This window comes from Gracilinanus agilis, chromosome 1, assembly GCF_016433145.1.
Source record: "Gracilinanus agilis isolate LMUSP501 chromosome 1, AgileGrace, whole genome shotgun sequence".
Taxonomy (NCBI): domain Eukaryota; kingdom Metazoa; phylum Chordata; class Mammalia; order Didelphimorphia; family Didelphidae; genus Gracilinanus; species Gracilinanus agilis.
The window spans coordinates 642,959,459-642,985,156 of NC_058130.1; the positions used below are offsets into that span (position 1 = coordinate 642,959,459).

The 25,698-nt window shown below is 39.0% G+C and overlaps 1 protein-coding gene across 1 annotated transcript; it reads left to right on the forward strand.

The window, feature by feature from the left end:
• The first annotated feature begins 1,338 nt into the window (after positions 1 to 1,338).
• On the forward strand, positions 1,339 to 25,698 carry ODF1 (outer dense fiber of sperm tails 1). The gene is made up of 2 exons (XM_044658226.1): positions 1,339 to 1,655; positions 25,161 to 25,698. The coding sequence occupies exons 1-2, from the start codon at positions 1,339 to 1,341 to the stop codon at positions 25,696 to 25,698; spliced, it is 855 nt and encodes a 284-aa protein (XP_044514161.1).

Here is a 25,698-nt window from a genome sequence, read left to right on the forward strand (position 1 = left end):
TATTACATGCATATGCATATGCACACACATATACATATATCTGTATCTGTGTGTAAGTGTAAATGTAAATAGAGGGTATCTCAAGTCTTAGTGCATTTTAAAAAGTCTTAGTAATCCTGTTTGTGTGTGTATATATGTATGTATATATGTATGAGTGTATCTATGGTCAAGAACATTTGTAATATCAGTAATTTGACCTTCTTCATCCACTCATTTTTCCTGTGTGGATGGTTAGACTTAAATTTTTTGAATGGGTATCAGTGTCTTCAAATAGTCTCTGTAGTTTCCTGAGGCTTTATGCAACTGGCATGTTTCCATCTATAAATAATAGCAGCTATAGGACTTTTATCATACATAGACAATTAATCTTCAACTTGGGACACTACTGTATTTTCTCCATGACTAAGGTGAATACATGGGGAGAATACCTTCCTATTTTCTGTCTTGCCTGGCTCAGTCCCCGGGGCAACAGGGGTAAGGGGGGAAGCCTTGGAGACTAGGGGCACACTGATAAAAAAAAAATCCCATACACTGGGAGACAGGGGCTCAAAGACTTGACTTTGCTGCAACTGGTTGGTTGGTTGTTTGTTTGTCCTTTGTACTCAAAGAAAACCAAAATGACATCACTGGTGATGTCTTTTGACCAGCGCATAAATTGGATTTAAGTGAGGCAGAGTTTCACAAAGTCATTGCTACAGCTACTGCGAGCTTGAGGATGAGAGCAGAACCTCAGTTAGTAGCACATCAGGGTTTAAAGATAGAATCCCAGTAACTTTAGAATCAGAGATCCCTTAAGACCACAGACAGATTAAGACCTGACAATGCTAAGCCAGAGACATGTAGTATGGCATCTTATATTTGCTTTCTGCATGGTTCAGAGCAGGACCCAGAGAACGAGGTAGGGTTATGGAGTTTTTCAGATGAGATCGGAGACAGAGAAATTCAGGGAGAGATACAAGCAGATCATCTCACAGAAGTTCACTGTGACCACGAAGTACCCAGAAGTAGAAGGCGCCAAGGCAAAGCCCGCCCACAGAGGTGAGAAGAACTTGAGGAATTTCCAGACCAATGAACTCTGAACTTCAGGAGCCTAGAGGTTAGCTAGGTTCCCATAGGAGCTTTTCTGGAGCCAATGAACTAGCCATTCAGTTCACATGGTAACAGAGACTATGACATCTTCAGTGGGTGGTGAGGTCATAGAATGAATGCTATAAACTAAGTGAATCTTGGGAGTTTCCTTTATTTGTAAAAGAAACTCCTGAGAAGAGCTTAGAACAATTTTTTCCCCTCGAGTGCCATTTTCCAAAGGTACTCACCGACAAATAAGGTGTGACTGTTATGGCTGCACTAAGTTGTCTTTTGGACAGTGTAAGAAGGGATATAAGGAAGGTGGACAGAGAACTCAGGCAATTGAAATGCCTCGACGAGTGCACACGTTGCGTCTGCGACTTATATGTGCATCCTTATTGCTGTTGTGACTTACATCCATACCCAGCTTGCCTGTGCTATTCAAAGTGCCCTCGCATTTGTGGGCTATGTGATCTATACCCATATTGCCTGTGTGATATCAAGCTTTTCTGTCTTCGACCGACCATCAGAAGTTTGGAGAGGAAGGCCATTAAAGCCATTCTGGATGAAAAGAAAGAACTGACCAAGTAAACTTATTCTTAGATACTTATAGTTGCTATAGTAACCTGATATGATGGGAGATGGAAAACGGCCTAAGGATGGGTTCTTGCACAAAGGGGGAATGATGGATGTGTGAGAATAAAAAGAATGCTTTTAGCAGAGACCAGGAAGAGTCAATGAAGTCATGGAGGAATGAGTGATGGTGGGGTGGCTAGATGGCTTACTGGATAGAGTCCCAGGCTTGGAGACAGGAGATCCTGTGTCTCACACGTTTCCTAGCTGTGTGACCCTGGGCAAGTCACTTAGCCCTCATTGCCTAGCCCTTACCACTCTCCTGCCTTGGAACCAATACTTAGTATTGATTCTAAGATAGAAGGTAAGAGTTTTTGTTTTTTTTTAAAGGGAATAAATGGTGGCATGATATGAACATCGGTTTATATTATGACTATTATCATTATCATTATGAATGAAGAAAAGAAGGGTGGGGTACCAAATGATGGAAGTCAAGAAACATATCTTTTCCTGCCTAGGAGATAAGTGAATTGAATCTCTTGGAAATTGGAGAAATGACACTGGGGGAAGTAGTGGCAAAGGAGATCTGAATGTATACTCTAGGGGGTTTGCAGGCTGGAAAGCAAAGAAGATAATATAGGCAATAACAGTTTTTCCTCCCTCCAGGACATACCTTGAAACTTGGATTTATTTCATTACTTCCCTTTCCAAGAATAGGCAGCTAAGTAGCCCAGTGGATCTAACACTGGGCCTAGATTCAGGAACACCTAGTTCAACAGTCTCAGACATTTACTAGCTCTGTGACCCTGGGCAAGTCACTTAACCCTGTTTGCCTCAGTTTCCTCATCTGTAAAATGAACAGAGAAGGAAATGTCAAACCACTCTAGTATCTCTGCCAAGAAAATTTCAAATGGAGTCACCAAGACTTAGATATAACTGAAATGACTAAACAACAGTAATGTATCTGAAGAGAGAAGGAAACATTAATATTAGAGCAGAAAAAGTATAGGCGTTGGAGTCAGAGGATCTGAATTCAGATCCCTATTCTATCTTTTAATTCTGTCATCCTAGGAAAGTCCCTCTTTGGACTTCAGTTTTCCCATCTGTAAATGAGAAGATCAGGCCAGAGTGGTATCAAATTCAAATAGAAACTCTGCATGTTGACTTAGAAAACCACAAATTATCATTGTCTATGATAATGGTGTATTTTTATTGACTGTTAAACATTCCTTAATTAGTTTTCATTTAATTCAGTTAGCACTCTGGAGTTTTTGGCTGCTTGCGGCTGACATGAGTGAAATTTAACAAATGGGTAAATTGAGGCATTTCTCCTCACAAGATAAGTTTATTAATAGGGCTCCAAATGTGTTGAAAAAGGAGTTTCTGGACTGCCCCCATTTTGTGCCAAAAGATCTGATCTGAGGGACAATAGACCTTTTAAAAACTACTTGTGCTTTTCCTCTGATTGGCCTGACAGGTCATCATTTGGACTTTCCCCTGGAAAAGGCAAGACAGTCATAATTGATGGACATCTTAAGGAAGAAGTTGGTTAATAGATCTCAGCTCCTGCTTATTATTTCATTGTCAGGGAAGTGCAAGCACAGGACTAAGCCTTAGATGATAGGAATAGTTTGCCCCCCGCTTCAAATTAGTCTGCCCCTTTCAGATGTACTTCATTACTGCCCCCCACCCAACCTTGACACTTTAAGGAATACTAGCTATTTTATGAGACCCATCTACCTCTTAGCAATCTTGACTAGAAAAAAATCCCTAATCAGAATCTCCTGATTTGGTCTCCCTTTGTAGACCAGGCCACCCTCCTTTGATGAAGGAAAAGCAAGGACAAAGGGACATAACCCCAGAGGAGGACCTAGCTCAAGCTGGCACAGAAGTGAGGTTCCCACTTTGAGGGGACCCAGCCCAAGCTGGTCAATGAGCAGATACCTTGGGGCCAGGAGTGACCATATTACTTGATCACACCTTCAGAAACTGCCTACCCTTCCACAGTGGAGTCTGACAAAACAAGAAAAATGATGGCTTGAAGAGTGATATTGGTTATTAAGTAATAAGGCATAATCTTAATTTTTCTCGTGGCAGGGAAGTTTGACACCTTTGACTCTTGAGGACCTTCCTCTGAAGTCCCTTGTGGCTCTAGAATCCATAGAGTTGAAAATCACTGATTGTTTTCTGATGACTCCAAAATACTTCAGTTATATAAGGAGCAAAATTTTAAACTGTTGATGTTTTTAAAATTTTTATTTTGGGGGGAGGTCATATTTTTCTTTTTCTTTTCTTTGGCCTTTGAACCAAACCTTTCCTTTGTAACTTTTTTCCCTTTTGTCCATTTGATTACAGTGTAAGTTTGGCTGTTCCCATTGGTGAAATTAGTGCTTGAAGAGCTCTCACTAACAGAAGGAAGTGTAGGCAATGCTGTGTTACACATGCTGACAGAGAAAGCAAGCACCATTCTCCCATTGGCACGGCAGAAAGAAGTGTAGGCAATGCCATGCCCCCTTGTACGCTGAAGCGCCATTCTCCCATATGTTGAGGGCCTCTGTGAGATCCTTTCTCATGTCTGACATACTTCAGAATATGGGAGAATAGAACTCATCGCATTCACTACCACAGGAAGGTACAACAATTGAATGGTGATGAAAGTGCAACAGAAAGGTCCAGTTATGAGAGATTCAGAAGTATTCATTTAAAAAACAAACAAAGACCAGATGTCATCAAGCAAACTCTGTTTTTAAAAAGATAAAACAATTATTTAGCACATTCTATTTGGTCAAATCATTTCTTTTTTCCCCATTTTTTATACTATGGAAAAAATGTGAAAGCATAAAAAATGTAAATATAATGGGTCATATCCATGCATAATCCATCAGTCTAATATATTAGCTCTGAGTACAATATCAAGGGATGTTTACCTGGAGGATCATATTCATTTTTTATAACCCACCTGAAAAGATTAAGGATATCCTTCCCTTAATAACTTATTCTTAATTACTCAAGCAAAAATTTACATAAACCTTTCTTAGTTTTGTATTTTGAAACTGTTGCCCAAATATCTATTACCATCATAAAAAGTATTAACTCTAATTTTTTCTAAATTTAGAAGTATCTCATTTAAGTTCTAAGGAGTGTCTCTCCAAAACCAGTTCTGGCCTTCTCAACATTATGAAAAGAAGTCCATATTCATGGATATTTGGAGGAGGGGGAGGAACAGCCCATGACTTACATCAGTGTGAAAGATGGCCTGTGTGCTCCCCATTAGTCTAGATCTGCAACTCCTTTAGAACTTAACAGTACAACATTGATCTTTGTATTACAATACCATACCTAGTATAGAGTAGGGCTGAATAAATAAATGATCATTGAATAAAGGGACGAATAGTCATTTGAGAGCTGTCTAGGGCAATTTGCCCATAGTCATACCACTGCTATGCATTAGAGAGAAAACTTGAACTCATATCTTTTAGACTCTTCTCTTCAAGATGCCTGACTTCTGGATATCTTACATAAAATGTTCTTCCTGCTTTTAATTAGCTTTGACATTTTGTTTGCTCAGCTTTGGTGTTCTCAGACTCCATCTCTATTTTTCCTAAGTCTCTTCTTAGGCAAGAGTTGGAGCCAAGATGGCAGTTTAGTAGCAGCGAAAGCTGAAACCTCTCTGACAATCCTTCCACACCAATCTTTAAAAAGCATCTCAAAACAGCAGGAGTCAAAAACCAATAGCAAAATGGAATGAGGGAACTTTCCCCGCTGAACACAACTTGAAAGGTAGGCAGAGAGAGTTGATTTTCACAGGATAAGGGGAAGCAAAACTGCACACAGAGGAGTGCTGGCCAATCAACCTACCACCTACTGCTTCAGGTTCCAAGCCTGGGCATAGGCTAACTTTGGGATTCCAAGACCTTTTCTATACCAACCACAGAACATTCCAGACCCCAGACCCACCCCTTGAAGTCCTAAGCTTAGTGCCAACCCATGATGAGGCCAAGAAGTCCCTAGAATCTGACTTTTTTTAAACCTGTGCTGTGTGGTAAAGCTCTGAGCCCCAGGGCAAAATAGCTCATGAGTGCCGAGTCCTGCAAGCCATCAGGAGAGGAGACAGAATCAGCAGCTTTCAGAATTTCCAGTCCACAGGCAAAAAAAGGCTAGGAAAAAGAGCAAAAGAAACATTCAACACTAGAAAATTTCTATGGAGACAAGGAGAGCAAGGCACAGAATCAATAGGGGATGGTGAGATACAAGCAACCACGTGGAAAACTTCAAAGAAAAATGTGAATTGATCTCAGGTGCTGGAAGAACTCAAAAATGAATTTAAAAATCAAATAAGACAGGTTGAAGAAAAATGGGGGAAAGAAAGTAAAGTAAAAAAAGAAAAAGAAAAAGCAGTGTTAAAAACAATTGGTCAAGTGGAAAAAGAGGCACAAAAATACAATGAAGAAAAGAGTTCGTGAAAAGTGGAAAAGGAGGATCAAAAGGTCATGGAAGAAATTTATTCTTTAAAAATTAGAATTAGCAAATAGAAGTTAATGACTTCATGATACAATTGAGAAACAAACAAAAAACAATCAAAAGAGTGAAAAAATAGAAGAAAATATGAAATATTTTTTTGAAAAAAAACTGACCCAGAAAATAGATCCAGGAGATCCAGGACAATTTAAGAATTATTGTACTACCTGAAACTCATGATAAAAAAAAAACTAGACATCATATTAAAAGAAATTATCAAAACTGTCCTGATAATCTTGAATAAGAGGATGAAATAGAAATTGAAAGTATCCACAGATCACTTCCTGTAATAAATCTCCAAATGACAATTTCCAGCAAGTTCAAGAGTTCTCAGGCCAAGGAAAAAATTCTGCAAGCATCCAGAAAGAAACAATTCAAATATCATGGAGCCCCAGTCAGGATTACATAGCGTCTGACAACTTCCACACTGAAGTACTGGACAGCTTGGAATATGATATTCTGGAAGGCAAGGGAACTGGGTTTAAAACCTAAGTCTCTTCTTAGGAGGAAGGTTCTCTACTATCTTATTTCTCACTTTGCTACATTTTTATTGAGGTATGGGGATGAGATCCCATGTGCTATAAATACCTGGTGTGGCTACCCTGTAATGTTACATGACGCAGGTTCATGAGTTCTATTTTATTCTGTTGATGATATTTTGAGAATGTCTAGCATGTTGTTGTTGGCCCTTTTGAGCAGCAGAAGCCCAGTCTTACAGTAACTCAAGTTTCCTTCTTAGGTCTCATTGGTGATATTCTGGATTCATCAGTTTTTAAACTTTTTATTTATTTATCAATTTATTTATTTATCAATTGCTTTGTAGGAAATCCATTACCCAGCACACATATAAGCTTACTTGCCTGGTTTACCTCTGCCTCTAGTGTGTTGGCATTTCACCAAGCAGAAAAACTTGGTTTTACCCACAAAACAGTTCTTTCACTTTCCTAGAGCATTATAAAAAAGAATCAAATAAAACTGATCCAACACCCACCTCTGGAAGATCTCTCAACCCTCTGGCAAATATTCCTTATAAAGGAATATGTGATTATTCCTATCCTCAGTTTTCTACTCCTGAGTTCCCAAAGGATGACCACGCAAACACAAAAATGTCAAGGCAACAGTTTCTAGAATAATTTTTTATATAGAACCTTATTCTATGGCATTTAAAAGACATGTTAATCCCGTTCACTGAATTGCACTATATTAGAGCTAGAAGGCATCTTATAGGCCATCTAGTTTAACCCACACTTGAAAAAGAAGTCATGTTATGACATACCTTATAAATTATCAACTAGCTTTTGCTAAAAATTTTTCTTAATGTTGTATGTTGTTCAGTCATTTCAGGATCCAATTTTTTATGACCCTGTTTGGGATTGTCTTGGCAAAGATACTTCAGTAGTTTGCCATTTCCTTCTCCAGCTCATTTTATAGACAAGGAAACTGACGCAAACAGAGTTAAGTGACTTGTCCAAGGCCACAAGGCTAGTAAATATCTGAGGCTTGATATGAACTCAGATCTTCCTGACTCTAGGTCTGGCTCTATCCACTATACCACTCAACTACAAAGGTACTGGAGTGGTTCACCATTTCCTTCATCATTTCATTTTACAGATGAGGAAACCTCATGAGGAAACAGGGTTAAGTGACTTGCTTAGGATCACACAACCAGTAAGTGTCTTGAGGTTAGATTTGAACTCTGGAAGATGTCTTCCTGATTCCAACCCTACTACTCTATCTACTGCACCACCTAGTTGACCTCCAAAAATGCTTAACAAGGGGGAACTTACTGCATCTTTTACCCATTGCTCCTAAATCTGCCCTCTGAAGCCAAAAAAAAAAAGTCTGGTCTTTTTTCCACTTGACGATTTTTAACACATTAGAAGACAACTGTCATGTCCTCCTTTGAGACTTCTCTCCAGGATAACATCAATAGTTCTTTAAACTTATCCACATATGACATGAATTCCAGGCCCGTCACCATCCTGACTTTCTTTCTCTGAATGTTTTCCAACCTGTCAGTGCTGTTTCATTTTTTTGTGTCCAATTCTTCATGGCCCCATGGACCATAGCATGAAAGGCCCTTCTCTCCTCCACTATCTTCCAAGGTCTATCCAAGCTCATGTTTGTTGTTTCCATGACAATGTCCATCTCTTCTTCTGCTGGTCCCTTCCTTTTGCCTTCAGTTTTTCCCAACATCAGGTTCTTTTTCAATGATCTCTCTCTTCATATTATGTGGTTTCTGCTTTAGTAAATGCCTTTCCAATAAGTAGTCTAAATTAATTTCTTTAATTACTGACTGATTTGCTCTCCTTCCTTGCTATCCAAGGGAGTCTCAAAAGTTTTCTCTAGCACCACAATTTGAAAGCACAAATTCTGCAGCACTCAGCTTTTCTTATAGTCCAACTCTCTTAACCATACATTACTATTGGAGATACCATAGTTTTGATCTTTGCTGCAAGATATGATGTCTTTATTTTTTAGTATACTGTCCAGATTTGCCACAGCTTTCCTTCCAAGGAGGAAACGTTTGTTGTATTTTTTAATTTTCATGGCAGCAGTTACCATCTACAGTGATCTTTGAGCCAAAGAATGTAAAATCTGGCACTACTACCATTTCTTCACCCTTTATTTGCTAGGAAGTGAAGGGACCATTTGCCATTTTCTTGGGGTTTTTTTAATGTTAGACTTCAAGCCAACTTTTATACTCTCTTTTTTCCCCAATCTTTAGGAAGCTTTTTTAAAAATTTAAACATTTATTAATAATCATTTTTAACATGGTTACATGATTCATGCTCCTACTTTCCCCTTCACCCCCCGCACTCCCCTCACCCATGGCCGACACACATTTCCACTGGTTTTATCATGTGTCCTTGATCAAGACCTATTTCCAAATTGTTGGTGGTTGCATTGGTGTGGTAGTTTCGAGTCCACATCCCCAATCATGTCCACCCCGACCCATGTGTTCAAGCAGTTGCTTTTCTTATATGTTTCCTCTCCTGCAGTCCTTCCTCTGAATGTAGGTAGCGTTCTTTACCATAAATCCCTCAGAGGTGTCCTGGGTCATTGCATTGCTGCTGGTACAGAAGCCCATTACATTCGATTTTACCACAGTATATCAGTCTTCTTCTGGCTCTGCTCCTTTCACTCTGCATCAGTTCCTGGAGGTCTCTCCAGTTCGCCTGGAACTCCTCCAGTTTATTATTCCTTTTAGCACAATAGTATTCCATCACCCGCATATACCACAGTTTGTTCAGCCATTCCCCAATTGAAGGACATACCCTCCTTTTCCAGTTTGTTGCCATCACAAAAAGTGCAGCTATAAGTATTTTCGTACAAGTCTGTTTATCTATGATCTCTTTGGGGTACAAACCCAACAATGGTATGGCTGGATCAAAGGGCAGGCATTCTTTTATAGCCCCTTGAGCATGATTCATTTAGGAAGCTTCTTAATCTTCTTTACTTTCTGCCATCAGAGTGAAATTGTCTGCATATTTGAGATTGTTGGTATTTCTCCTGGTCACCTTAATTCTGGCCTTCAATTTGTCCAGTCTTGCATTTCATGTGGAATACTCTGCATAAATAAATAAATAAGGTGACAGCCTTAAACCATCCATTTGTTCCATGTTCAGTTCTAATTGTTGCTTTTTGGCCCACAAACAGGTTCCTTAGGAGACCAGAAAGATGAACTGGTACTCTCATGTCTTTGAGAACTTGTCATAATTTGTTGGATCCATAATCAAAGAATTTAATATAATTTATAAAGTAGAAATAAATGCTTTTTTCTGGAACACCCTTGCTATTTCCATCATCCGATGAATGTTAGCAATTTGGTCTCTAATTCCTCTGCCTCTTTGAAAACCAGCCTGCACTTCTGGTAATTCTCCCTTAATGTATTGCTTATAAAAGTCTACTGACCACCCAATATAAGGTATTTTGGCTATTTAAGGGACCAAGACATCTGATTTATTAGTGGATAGCACCCCCATTAATGAAACATAACTTTGCTTGGAGAAGCTTACTTTGACTTACTATTTTATTTAAATTCTATTGTAACAACAGCATCATCTTTTAGGATTTTAAATAGTTCAGCTGGAATTCCATCACCTCTGCTAGTCTTGTTAGCAATACTTCCTAAGGCCCTCTTGACTTTATTCTCCAGGATATCTGGCTTTATATCAGTAACCATGCCACTGTGGTTATTGATAAGATAAATTTCTTATATAATTATATATATTCTTGCCATTTCTTCTTCTTTTTTTAAAACCCTTACCTTCTATCTTAGAATCAATACTGTGTATTGGTTCCAAGGCAGAAGATTAGTAAGGGCTAGGCAATGGGGGTTAAGTGACTTGCCCAGAGTCACACAGCTAGAAAGTGTCTGAGGCCAAATTTGAACCCAAAACCTCTCATCTCTAGGCCTAGCCACTGAGCCACCTAGCTGCCCTCGCCATCTCTTCTTAATCTCTTCTATTTCCATTAAGTCCCTATCATTTTTGTCTCTTATGCCCATTTTTGTGTGAAATGTTCTCTTGATATCTCTAATTTTCTGGAAGAAATCTCTTGTCTTCCCCCCAGTTCTATTGTTGTTTTCTTCTATTCTTTGTATTGATCATTTAAGAAAACCTAATCTCTCTTTGCTATTCTCTAGAATTCTGCATTTAGTTGGGTATATATTTCCCTTTCAGAATCCTCTCTTTAGTTATTTGTAAAACCTCATCAGGCAGCCATTTTGCTTTCTTGCTTTTCTTTTTCCTTGGGATGTTTTTTATTGCTGCCTCCTGTATGATATTGTGAATCTCTGGCCATAGTTCTTCAAATACTCTATTTACCAGATCTAATCCCTTAAATTTATTCCTTACTTCCACTTCATATACATAAGGGATATTAGTTTTGTCATACCAATACAGTCTAATGATTTTCCTACTTTCTTCCACTTAAGCCTGAACTTTTGTACCACAGTCAACTCCACATTTTAATTTAACTAACTTCATAGAGCTTCTCCACCTTTGACTGCAAAGTATATAATCAATCTCATTTTGATATTGACTTTGATATGACATATTTGATATGGACATCATATTGGTGATGTCCATGTGTAGAGTCACCTTTTGGACTGTTGAAAAAAAAGAGTATTTGCTATGACCAGTGATATATTTTGACAAAACCCAGCTAAATTTGTAACTTATCCTAATTATTTTTTATTTCTTACATTAACATTTTAATCTCCTTAGGTGAATGTGAAATATTTTTGGTATTATTTCTAGAAGATGTCATAAGGTACTTCAAAGAACTGAGAAAATTGAGCCTTTTTGGCATCAGTGTTTGGAGCAGATAAGTGATGTTGAACAGTTTGCCTTGGATTTGAATAGATATTGTCATTTTTAAGATTATGCCCTAATATTGCTTTTCTCACCCTTTTAAGGACTAGGAAGGTTTTCTATATCTTCTAAGGGATTCCTCCCTACATGTAATGGTCACCTGAATTAAATTCACCCATTTCCATCTATTTAGGTTCACGGACCCCTAAGCTATTGACATTTAATCTTTCCATCTCCCATTTGACCACATCTAGCTTACTTTGCTTCTCAATATTGCTTCCCCACATTGGATTTTCCTTTCATCACTGACATATCCACAGCTGAGCTTCTTTTAGGCTTTGGTCTAGTTGTTTCATTCTTTCTGGAGCTACTTGTAGTTGTCCATCACCCTTCCTCAGAAGCATGTTGAACACCTTCCAACCTGAGGGACTTTTCTTCTGGTGTCTTATCTTTTGTCATTTTAATACTTCACACAGGATTAAATGTCTTTGTAGAAGATGGCGCTTGATATGAGCTTTAAAGGAAATCAGGAATTCTGGTTGTGTTTAGGTGTTCAGTGAGAGTGATATTGCATTTTTATACCTGAATTTCTCATATGAAATCAGTTTGCTCCCAGAATGCTCTTTTGGCCTTACTTCCAAATGGTTAAGCATCTTAGCCATACCCCCAACCCTCTAGCATGACAATTGGTTAGCTGGGTTGAACAGGTCATCTATCTTTGCCCCATTTGTTGCCTAGAGGGCCCAATTTGTGACTTCAGAAGATGATTGGGAGATGGGTTGCTGTCTCCTCTGATAAGAACTGGTTCTCTCTGGAGACCAGCTCAGGGGAGAAGGGAGAAGAGAGAGAAATCCTGTGTGGATGAGAAGTTGACAGGGTTAAGGGGGCCATGAATGGGATTGCGGATTCCTTTTTATTGAGCATATATAAGTCCAATGTTTATACAGTTTCTACACTCTATGAACAAAGGAAAATAATATATCAAGAGCATACATCCTTGGTGCCAATTAGAGTGTCTAGCTGCAGTTTAGGAGTACTCTTCACCCAATGGTGATCTTCAAAGCTTCTTTTGGTCTGTCATCACTGACACAAGGATTTCTTTAGAAGTACAGATCACTAAGGTATAGCTGATATGCATGAAGGTCACTTGTCCCAGAGACAGAGCACAAAGTTTGTGATAGTAAGTTTAGCTGGTCAAGATGTTCTGAGTCATTTAAGAAAGCCCAGGTGTTCTTTATTTTTATTTTTATTTTATTTTTATTTTGAATATTTTCCCATAGTTACATGTTTCATGTTCTTTCCCTCTCCCCCAAGCCCCTCTAACCCCCCTTAGCTGACACACAATTCCACTGGGTTTTACATGTATCATTGATTAAGATCTAATTCCATATTATTGATAGTTGGACTAGAGTTATCATTTAGTATCTATATCCCCAATAATATCCCCATCAGCCCATGTGTTCAAGCAGTTGTTTTTCTTCTGTGTTTCTACTCCCACAGTTCTTCCTCTGAATGTGGCTAGTTTTCTTTCTCATAAGTCCCTCAGCCTTGCTCTGGATCCTTGCACTGTTCCTAGTAGAGAAGTCCATTATGTTCGATTGTACCACAGTGTATCAGTCTCTGTGTACAATGTTCTCCTGGATCTGCTCCTTTCACTCTGCATCAATTCCTGGAGGTAATTCCAGTTCCAATGGAATTCCTCCAGTTCTTTATTCCTTTGAGCACAATAGTATTCCATCACCAGCAGATACCACAATTTGTTCAACCACTCCTCAATCGAAAGACATTCTCTCATTTTCCAATTTTTTGCCACTACAAAGAGCACAGCTATAAATATTTTTGTACAAGTCTTTTTCCTTATTATCTCTTTGGGGTATAAACCAAGCAGTGCTATGGCTGGATCAAAAGGCAGATAGTCTTTTAAAGCCCTTTGGGCATAGTTCTAAATTGCCATCCAGAATGGTTGGATCAGTTCACAACTCTACCAGCAATGCATTAATGTCCCAATTTCACCACATCCCCTCCAACATTCATTATTCTCCCCTGCTGTCATTTTAGCCAATCTGCTAGGTGTGAGGTGGTACCTCAGAGTTGTTTTGATTTGCATTTCTCTAATTATTAGAGATTTAGAACACTTTCTCTTGTGCTTATTGATAGTTTTGATTTCTTTATCTGAAAATTGCCTATTCATGTTCCTTGCCCATTTATCGATTGGGGGATGATTTGATTTTTTGTACAATTGATTTAGCTCTTTGTATATTTGAGTAATTAGACCTTTGTCTGAATTTTTTCTTATAAAGATTTTTTTCCCAATTTGTTGCTTCCCTTCTAATTTTGGTAGCATTGATTTTGTCTGTACAAAACCTTTTTAGTTTAATGTAGTCAAATTTATTTATTTTACATTTTGTGATTTTTTTCTAACTCTTGCTTGGTTTTAAAATCTTTCCTTTCCCATAGATCTGACACAAGTATCCTATTCTGTGCTCATCCAATTTACCTAGAGTTTCCTTCTTTATATTCAAGTTATTTTCACCCATTCTGAGTTTATCTTGGTAATAGGGTGTGAGGGGTTGATCTAGGCCCAAATCTCTCCCATATTGTTTTCCAATTTTCCCAGCAATTTTTGTCAAATATAGTAGGGTTTTCCCCCCCAAAATCTGGGTTATTTGGGTTTATTGAAGACTATCTTGCTGAGGTTGCTTACCCCTAGTCTATTCCACCGATTCTCCCTTCTGTCTCTTTGCTAGTACCATATTGTTTTGAATGACTACTGCTTTATAGTACAGTTTAAGATCTGGTATTTGTTAGGCTACCTTCCTTCATAATTTTTTTCATTATTTCCCTTGATATTCTTGGTCTTTTGTTCTTCCAAATGAACTTTATTATAGTTTTTTCTAATTCAGTAAAAAAGTTTTTTTAGTAGTTTGAATAGGTATAGCACTAAGTAGGTAAATTAATTTGGGTAGGGTGATAATTTTTATGATGTTAGCTCATCCTACCCATGAGCACTCAATGTTTTTCCATTTGTTTAGATCTAGTTTTAATTGTGTGGAAAGTGGAAAGGGTTTCGTAGTTGTGATCATATAATTCCTGTGTTTGTCTTGGCAGATAGATTGCTAAGTATTTTATATTGTCTAGGGTGATTTTAAATGGAATTTCTCTTTCTAACTCTTCCTGCTTCGATGATTTATGTGCATTTATTTTGTATCCTGCAACTTTGCTAAAGTTGTTGGTTATTTCCATTATAAGTTTTTAGTTGATTCTCTAGGATTTTTTAAGTAGACCATCATATCATCTGAAAAGAGTGATAGCTTGGTTTCCTCATTGCCTATTTTAATACCAGGTGTTCTTTAGATAGTGATCTGTAGACATACATGGTCAGACTAATCCTTGCCATAGTCTTGAGGCAGATCTGCAAATATGTCTTTTCTGGCTGCTTTTGCCTCAATGGGCCCAGAATGTCCTTATGGACTTGTCACTCCTCAAAAGAAAATGAATCAAAACATTCTCTAAATATGCTTCACCTCACAAAGACACCTCTTTTCCCTGGGTATCAAGTGGTGCTTCCACCTTTCCTTTGCTATAAAGAACAACTAACCATGGATTTACTTTAAATCCCTCTATGCAGTATCCCTCTGGTTTTGTTTTTCAGTCAGCAGGGTTTCTAATTTAGCCCTCATCTCATTTATTTTGTGTCTTTCCCTCTACTTGATAAATGTATGAAGATAACCAAGCAAATCTTGCCCTTTCAGAATTTATAATATAATAAGTGAAGGCTTTATGAACTTGAGGATTAAATAATTAGAAACACAAGGTGTAGTGGAGAGAGCTTTGGATCATGACATAAAAGGACCTGGATTCAAATCTTCTGTCTAGTGTTTATTACCTGTATGACTTTTATTACTGTTCAATTGTTCCAGTTGTATCTCTTTATAGCCCCATATGGAGTTTTCTTGGCTGAGATGCTGAAGTAGTTTGCCATTTTCTTCTCCACTTCATTTTCCAGTTGGCAAACTAGATTAAGTGGACTTGACCAGGATAACACACCTAGCAAGTGTTTGAGTCCAGATTTGAAAACTCAGGAAGATGAATCTTCCTAACTGCAGGCCTTGTACTTTTCCCTGTGCTACCTAGCTCCCTCTTAAGGCATTTAGCTAGTCCCTTAAACTTCCTGGGCCTTCGTCTCCTCATTTGTAAAATATGGAAGTGAAATTAGCTGACTTCTGTAGTCCCTTCCACTTCTTATGTATATAAAATAACTCTGTTATTATGTAAGCTTTGATAGAGTTACACAATAAGAGAGATTTTGGTTAATACCAGCTGGGAAAAATAAAACAATGTGCCACTTATTTCTCAAATATCCATAAATATTGTATTTTCTCCTTTGGGATTGACCCCAGGAAGTCTATCGTTTCTCTAAGCTGACCTCAGTCTCAAGCATAAATTCATTCATTTATGTAAAAATTCTTTACCAAGCAAATTTTCTCAAACTGTTTATTGTGCATTTTCTGTGCAAAGCAAAGCATTATGTTTTTTGTTTTAGTAGAAAATCCTCAGACACATTGAATATCAATATTTTCACAGTCTTAAGAAGCTATGATTGTCCCACTTCCAAATTTTATGTTACGTCCCTCTCTTCTCCCCCAACTTTATTGTCAGGGGAGACTGGTGAACTTAACATTATGAAGGAATTATTAAGAATTTTTGGATGTCAGATACCTAGATCCCAACTATCCTACTCTAAATTTGAGGTTTATATTGAATTGGCTTTGTTGGGGAACAGGGGCTACAAAAATGTAATAAAGGAATACGTAGATGCCATTCCTCACATATATGGTATTATACAAAGCATCTAGGCAGAATTGTTAGAACTCTACTTGGAATCAGGAAGACCTGGGTTCAGATCCTGACTCTAGTAATTACTACTCGTATGACTCCAAGGGCAAGTTACCTAACATCCACGAGTCTCAAATTTTCCACCTATAAAATGGAAATAAATGAATAATAAATTAATTAATATTATATTATTATATATTATATATTATTGTATATTACATATATTTGACACATAATATATTAATATAATAAATTAGTAATATTAATAGATAAATTAAATTTATAAATTTCTTTACAATATGGCAGCTTGATGATCTGACCTCAAAGGTCAAAAGTCCAGACTGGGTTATCAGAAACTGTCAGAGTAAAATCCTCAAGTCAGGCTACCTTCTTACATCCATGAATGGGGGGAAGGAGAAGGTGGGAGGTATACCCAGCATACCATATATGGCACCCAGGTTTGCTGGTATACCACCAGAGCCATGCTATGTGCTTTCTCATCAATCCTTTCCCATCATCATCAGCCATTCAATGGCTGCACTCCCAAAAAATTATTTTATGCTTATGAATTTTAGTTCCAAGTTTAGTTCCACTGTGCCACCTAGCTTCTCGAGAGGGACAATACTTGGGTTCAAATCCTGACTCTTCTACTTATTTCCTCTATGAAAATTAAGCATGTCATTAAGCCTCCCTGAGGCTCAGTTTTTCCCCCCTTTTAAAGTGAGGGAGTTGAACTAAGTAGCCTCATGGTTCCCTTACTATTCTAAATTTATAGCCATTTTCATCACTGCTTTTGGATCTTATCTGCATGAATCCTGAGGATGGATAAAATAGAGAGAATGCAGTATAGAAGCCTTGTGGTCCAGGGGTAAGGGCATTGACTCCAGACTCAAAGGAGGACCTATCTTCAAATTCTCCATCTAATACCTCCTACCTGAGTGATCTTGGTCAAGTCACTTAGTTTTCTTGGGCCTTGGTTTCCTCATCTGTATAATGAAAGATTGGACTGAATGGCTTCCAAAATCCCATCTAGATCTACATTTATGTGGGAGTCAGAAGGTGAAAGTAGGTGGCAATAGAGTCTATTAACAATTTCCTTTATAAAGAAATGAAGAGCAGTATAGTATAATGCTAGAAGAGTACAATAGTGGTTTGGGTAGAGGTGGCACAATGCAGCTCATCTTCCTGAGTTCAAAAGTGACCTCAGTCCCATACTAAGAAGGCAGCCCTGGACAAATCACTTAACTGTTTGCCTCAGTTTCTTCATCTGTAAAATGAGTTGCAGAAGGAAATAGCAAACCAATCCAGTACCTTCACCAAGAAAACCCCAAATGAGGTCATGAAGAGCTGGACATGCCTGAAAACACCTGAACAACAACAAAGTATAACGCAGTGGTATCAAACTCAAATAGAAAGGTGGGATCATATTGACTTAGAAAACCGTAAATTAACATTATTATATCTTTATTGACCTCATTAATATCTCCCAATTCCATTTTATTTTAGTTCAGTCATTTTGAGGAGATTTACTGGGGATCCTTTGGTGTAGGGAATTAGACGTTAGACTTGAATCTGGATTGTTGTTGTTCAGTTGTTTTCAGTTGCATCCAACTCTTCCTGACCCCATTTGGGATTTTCTTAGCAGAGATACTGGAGTCATTTTCCATTTCCTTCTCCTACTCATTTTATAGATAAGTAACTTGAGGCAAACGGTTACATAATTTGCCCAATGTCACACAACTAGTAAGTGTCTGAGGCCAGATTTGAATTCAGGAAGATGAGTTTTCCTACTTCAGACTCAACACTTTATCTACTAGACAGTTTTAAATCCCACCTCAGTCTCTTAGTCTAAGGCTGGGAATATCACTTAGCCTCTCTCTTCCTTATCTATAAATGAGGGGATTGGCCCACTTTAAAACTATGATGTTATGGAATGGCAAGAAGAGGGAGATGTGAGCCTTGAGAATCTTCTATTCCCAGCACTACCTTTTCTTGTAAGCCTCCATTTAAAGAAAAGAATGAGTTATCTCCCTTCTTTTTTTTTTTTTGGTCTTTTTTTTTTAAACCCTTGTGCTTCGGTGTATTGTCTCATAGGTGGAAGACTGGTAAGGGTGGGCAATGGGGGTCAAGTGACTTGCCCAGGGTCACACAGCTGGGAAGTGACCGAGGCCGGGTTTGAACCTAGGACCTCCTGTCTCTAGGTCTTACCTCTCAATCCACTGAGCTACCCAGCTGCCCCCATCTCCCTTCTTTAAGATAGGATAGTAGGAAGGATGCTGACTTCAGAATCTGAGGACTTGAGTTCAAAGCTCATTTTGACTGTATTCACTATTTGTTGTGACCTTGGACAAGTCATTTTTCTCATTGGGAAAAGGAGAGCATTAAACTTTAATCATCTCAAAGGCTCTTATCACACTCTAAATCCAGGGTACGGTCTTCTTAGATCATTTCAGCTGAATTCCCTCTTAAGCATTGGAAATGTAAGATTTCTCCTTTTGCCTGGGACATAGAGAATTGTGATCTATCACGTGGTGTGAAACAGAAGGACTGCAATCGTCCCGTATACAAGTCTTATGTGAGTTTCAGTTATCTCACCTGGAAAATGAAGAAAGTAATACCTACCATGCAGGGTTGTTGTGAGGATCGAATGTAATAATGAGCTTAATAAAGTGTTTTGTGAACATGATTTATGTTATAGTGGGCATAGATGAATGAGAAGCATCATGGCATTTTGGCATCATGGGTAAAAAGCTGATTTTAGACCCGGGAAGACTTGAGTTCAAGTGCTGCCTCAAATACAGACTGGTCAGTGACCCTAGATTAAGTAATTTAATCTCTCTCTGACTAGATTGCAGAGAAAGTACTGACTTCCATTAGGTAACGGAGTTTTCTCATCTGAGAGTTCCCTATACTCATAAAATAATCAAATCCAATCCCTATACTTAGTCTGGCAAGCAAACTTTGCCACAAAACAAGCCTTTGCCTTTTGTTATGGTTTTGTTGTTCAGTCATTTTTCAGTTGTGTCAACCTGAAAACAAGAAGAGAGGGGGATGACATATTTCTTGGAAAGGGACAAATTAGAACCATTGCCCCAGATTTTGTGGGATTCTTATACTGTGAAAGGGAATGAATCAGGGAATCATTCAGGGAATGGAAGAAGATGAAACAAAGAGGTCTAGGACCTATCAACTGGTGAGGAAAAAACTTGTTGACCCTGAGATGCTGTTGCTTGTCCATTTCAGTCATGTCCAACTTTTCATGACTCCATTTGAGGTTTTCTTCACAATGATTTTGGAGTGGTTTACCATTTCCTTTTACAACTGTAATGGTTTGCCATTTCCATCTACAGCTCATTTTACAGATGAGAAAACTGAGGCAAATGGGGTTACATGACTTGTCCAGGGTCACACTGCTAGAAAGTGTCTAAGATCAGATTTGAACTCAGGAAAATAAGTCTTCTTGACTCCAGGTCCAATACTCTATCCACTGTGCCACCTAACTGGGAGCCAGTCCCTTATAATTTGGGACAGGAACCTTAGCTATATTCTCTCCATTCCCCACTTTAGGTAATATAGAGTTACACGGAGCTTCTGATCAAACTGAGGCTAACTCCAATCATTAACAAGCATTTATTAAGTTTCTGCTAGGTGCCAGGCACTGATCTATGTACTGGGAATAGAAAGATAAAAATTAAATAGTCCTTGATCTCAAAGAGCTTACATTTATTTCATTGAGAGAGACAACATATAAATTTAACCTTTATGAATTAAATACAAGGTAATGATGGTGGCGAGGCAGATGCTAGAAAACAGACAAGTAAAGGCTTCACATAGAAGATGATGATAGTTTAGCTGAATTTTGAGGGAAACATGATTTTAAGAGGTGGAGGTGAGTAAGAAAAACATTCCCAGATAGGAGGGACAGTGTACCAGAGACATGGAGATGGAATATTAATAGTATGTTAAGTGTAGTTAGCCCATTGAGTATAGAAAGATGGCTAATGTAAAATAAGACTCTAAGTGGGGGTCATGTAGTGAAAGACTTTACCTGCCAAACAGAGGAGTTTATATTTGATCCTGAAGGCAATAGGGAGCCACTGGAATTTATAGAGTAGGAGAGCTGACATGGTCAAATTTACAAATTTTTACAAATAATCACTTTGGCAACTATGTGTGGAGCATGAGGCAAGATTAGGGAGACACTGGAGGAGGTGGGGTGACTAATTAGGAGATTATTGTAATATAGTCCATGTGAGAGGTAAGCAAGATCTGGACTAAGGCAGTGGCCACATGAGAAATAAGAAGGGAACATATACAAAAGATGTTGTGTATATAGAAGCAAGATTTGGGGTGACTAATTGGACATGTGAAGGAAGAGAAAGTGAGGAACCCAGGATAATGCCAGAGTTGTGAAACCTGAGTGACTGGCTGATATGATTATAGTATCTTTACTAAACTAAATCGGGAAGTTCAGAAAAGGGGTGAGTTTGAAGAGAAAGATGAATTCTGTTTTAGAAACATGAAGTTTAAGATGTTTGTGGAACATTCCATTAGAAATTTCCGGTTGGCAGTTGAAGATTGACAATTTAGAGATAAGCAAGCTTAGGAGGTCAGAACAAATATGTGATAATAAATATATTTAATAATAATATTTCCTCAGTGTTAATCCATATTGTTATTTATTTATTTGAATGCTATTTAATTTTAAATAAATAAATGTGTAACTTAATTAAACAGCATTTAATAATAAATATATAAGTAAAGGAGGCCAGGGCAGTCTAAAAGAATCTGTGAATCATCTGTAAGAAGATAACAATTTAAATCAATGGAAGTTATTGAAGTCACCAAGAAAGAAAGTGTAGAGTGAAAAGAGGGTCAAGGATAGAACCTTGGTGAACAACTCAGAGTTAGGGGCTAAAGACAGGTAGGAAGAGAGCAATCCTTAAAAAAAACAAAACAAAACAAAAAAAAAAAAAAACAAAGAGAGGGAAGTATATAGGGGCAAAGTGTGGACAATGGTGTTAAATGATACAAAGAGGTCAAGAAGGATGAGGATAAAGGCAAAACTACCAAATCCAGCATTTAAGAGATCTGTAGTAACTTTGGAGAGAGAGCTGTTTCAGTTGAAAGGCAATATTGGAAGCCCCATTGCAATGACTTGAGAAATAAGTGAGAAGAGAGGAAGTGACCAAGAAAAACTGGCTTTCTGTTCCTTACTCAAAACACTCCATCTCCCATATGTGCCTTTGCACTGACTTGCCCCATGCCTGGAATGCATTTCCTCTTTCCCTCCTTCCCTTCCAATCCCTTTTAAGATATAATTCAGGAGTCATCTTTTCCATGCAATTTTTCCTGACCATTCCTTCCTTTCAACTGCTGATTCTCTCCTTCCCAACCTACTGTACTTGATATTTGACTACTTTGTGTGTGCACATATTTATGCACACAAATATATATATATATATTCATATTTTTGCTATTGTTGAGTCATTTCAGTTGTGTCCAACTCTTCATGACTACTTTGTAGGGTTTTCTTGGCTAAGATACTGGAGTGATTTGCCATTTCCTTCTCCAGCTCATTTATTTATGAGGAACTGAAGCAATGGGTGTTAAATGACTTGCCCAGAGTCATACAGCTGGTAAATGTCTGAGGTTGGATTTGAACTCATGAAGATGAAGTCTTCCTGACTCCAAGCCCAATGCTCAATCCCCTGTGCCACTTAGCTGTCCATATACTAATATATACATATAAAAACATAAGTACTTCATACATTTTTAGATTAGAATTCATAAACCTATTGCAAGTAGGAATTCTTTCATTCTTTCTACTTTTATCCATAGAGCTTAGTAGTATGTGGTGCTTAGCAGCCACTTAATAAATGCTTGTCAAAATATGGAAATATGTATTCCATGAAAGCACCAGCATAATCTATATCAGACTATTTACTGCCTTGGGAGGGGGGGGAAGGTCTGAATCCCAAAACGTCAGAAAATTGTTAAAAATTATCTGTGTGTAACTGAGGGAAAAAAAGAAAAAAGAACTGCTTACTGATTGATTGAGGCAAATACTTATAGTTTCCCCTAATAGTTTGCTTAGGAAAGGGAAGGAAAAGGGGGAAAATACAGGAAAGTAGCCTAAGGGTTGACGGGTGGGGGTGGGGGAGTTGTTTTTTGTTTGTTTGAAACTGATGAGATATGGGCTTATTTGTAAGTATAGTAAAGAAAAGTGGACAATAGATTGAGAATTAGAGAAATGAGGATAACTGACATTCATCCCATGGTCCAAGCATAACATGTCCTTTTTTTGTGTTTTTCCCATTAAAGAGAGGAAGTTTCAGTGATCTGAGGTCTTGGAAATCTTGCGGAATAAATAGCCTAGTACCTTAGGGCTTTTCCCAGTCCAGTTTGTGCAGATCATTCAACTAGGAAAAGAACAGGCGCCTTCCTAACTTGTAGCCTGGCTTAGAAAACCATGAATGGGATTGTAGTCCTCTGACTCCTTCCCACAGAGTATGGTCTTTTAGGGATTCACAGGACTGGGAGAGAATCCCTCAAAAACCAAGTGCTTCGCCTTAGAAGCTTTAGCCTAGGTTGCTTCCACCCCCGCTTTCAAATCCTCTTATCAGCTCCAGGAAGTCTGGTGCCTGGAATTTTCAAGCTGACTCAGAGCTGCTAGCCTGAGCCTATTCCCTGTCCACACTGGCTATCTGTCAGCATTCTCACTTACTAGCCCAGCAGCTTTCTTAATGGTGATATTTATTCCTGCCTCCTACTTACCTCACAGGCATACTTTCAGCATCTGCAGCATTATTGACCCAATTTTCTTCCGCCCTTCCCCTTTCATCCCATCTCCTTGGGGTGGCATCAATAGGTGATGGATCTCACAGGAAAATAGAAGATATCTCTCTATATACCTAGGCTTAATGCCATGCATTGTAGCAGGATGTGTGGGTCCGTACCTAACTTGGCTCCTTGCAGAAGAGTGTTACATGGCCCAGGGTGAAAAGGGAAGAGGTTTCACAGTATCCCTTTTGCAGCAACTGCAGATTCTACTACTACTGGATCTCTCCTTGGTGCCCAAGAGCACCAGAACTTTGGTGGGCTCAAAAGAGAGCCTAGAGCAGTGATAGCAAACCTATGGCACACGTGCCAAAAGGGCACACAGCGATATCTCTGTGGGCACGCCTGCAGTTGTTCACCAGAGTTCTTTACTTGAAAGCCAGAGGGATTTGGAGGAGCTATTCCCCTCCCCCTTGCCATGCACATGAGGACATTCCTCACTTCATCTGCCCCTCTGTCTCTGTCCAGCAGCCCCATGGGAGCACTTTCTCCCTCTCCTGCCTAGAGTAAGGTACTGGGGTGGGAGGGAGCCTCACATGATGCCACATGAGCATACAGCACAGATAGCAGCTTGTTGAGTCTCTGGTAAAGGTGATTCCTATGGAGGGATTGAAAAAGAGCTAGGTTTGAGGAGAGCATAGTTGACAGCATGGCACAAAGCTAGAGGAGAGCAGAGTTGGAGGGAAGAGAAGGGCTGGGACCAGTCTCCTCCCCTTCTCCTTGCACCTCTCATCACCTATCCCTCTGCTCAGCAGCTCAATTGACAGAGAAGGGGGGAAGGAGCAGGACGGGGGACACTCTCTGGGGGTTTGAAATGGGGGGGGGGAGGGCAAGCCCAGCACTCCATCTCTAAAAGGTTCACCATCACTGGCCTAGAGCTACATGCCAATAAACCCTTTTCCATTCATAGGAACTTTGTAAGAAATGAGCTTTCTATGTCAAAGTCTGACTTAAAACCCTTTAGAAATGAGGGCTTTTTGGCTATTTGTTACTTACCAGGGCTAGGGGCTTGGACTGTCTGCTGAAAGATTTAATTGCTCCATTTTTATCCATTTAAATTCATATGAGAAATGCTCTTTCTATCTTTTTTCCTTAAACTTAGCCACTATTTTTTCAAAGTTTTTTGTTTTTTGTTTTTAAGAAATAAAAAATTCCTCATATACCTAAAATCATAATATCCTCAAAATTCCTGGGCAAATGAAATGACGTGTAAATAAATAAATGGAGGCTAGATTTTCCTTGTCACCCAGGTAGTCTATGCAGGGTTACATAGAGCCATATTGGAGGCACAGTGTTTTCTTTCATACAACAGAATTGTTAAGTGCTGAGGAGCAGAATATACTCCACTGACAGGTCAGGGACAGCCCTAAGTGATCTGCTGCAATTCCCCCTTTCCTTACCCACCTCCCCATCACCACCAAAGGAGACATAGTGGGTGGGGCACAGGCCATTGTCAAAATATAACATTGGAAAATATTCAGGAAACCACCCACCCTTCTCCAAAGGGTGACTCATCCGCCTTCTGGGAGAATGGGGAGTTATAGCAGCTGTAGCTCTGGAACAACCCTTATAATAAGAATGGAAGAGGGAGGAACCACCACTACTGGCCAGGGAGCTCAGGTGCCCCTTTAAATCCAGGATAAAGTCCAGGATCCCAGTCACCATAGTATTTACCCATTGGCTCTGCATAAGCTGTTCTGAGATAGGCAGATTGAAGGTCGCCTTTGTTAGTCCCTGGAAGGGATGTCAGAAATCCTAGAGCTCCAATGACTCATTTTACAGATGAGAAGCCCAGGGCCCAGAACAGATTAACTGATTGGTCTAAAGATCTTGGGCTAGTAATAAGTGGTAGAGCTGGGACTAGAGCCCTGGGTTGCACAATCCATCCCATTCCCATGATCCCTTTAGCCCACCACCCCCGCCCACTTAAAGAAGTACTGCCTCCCTCTTAAAGTATAATCTGGTCTGAGCTGGCCTGTTTTTTTTTTTTGTTTTTTTAAATTGCAGACTAAGAAGAACAACAAACAAGATTCTGGCTGCATCCTGTTGCAGTAGTAACTTACTAGGGTCAGTGAATGTATGCGGCTTTGAGCCCGACCAAGTCAAAGTCAAAGTGAAAGATGGGAAGGTGTTTGTGTCAGCGGAACGTGAGAATAGATACGATTGCCTAGGATCGAAAAAATACAGCTACATGAACATCTGCAAAGAGTTTTCCTTGCCCCCGTGTGTGGATGAGAAAGATGTGACCTATTCTTACGGACTTGGCAGTTGTGTGAAGGTTGAAGCCCCTTGCAGCCCATGCCTTCCATGTCTTCCATGCAGTCGATGTGACCCTTGCAATCCATGCAATCCATGCGGTCCATGTAATCCATGTAATCCATGTAATCCATGCAATCCATGCAATCCATGTAATCCATGCAATCCATGCAATCCATGCAATCCATGCAATCCATGCAATCCTTGCAGCAGTCCATGTGATCCTTGTGATCCTTGCAGTCCTTGCAGTCCTTGCAGTCCGTGCTATCCATGTGGAAGCCGAAAATGA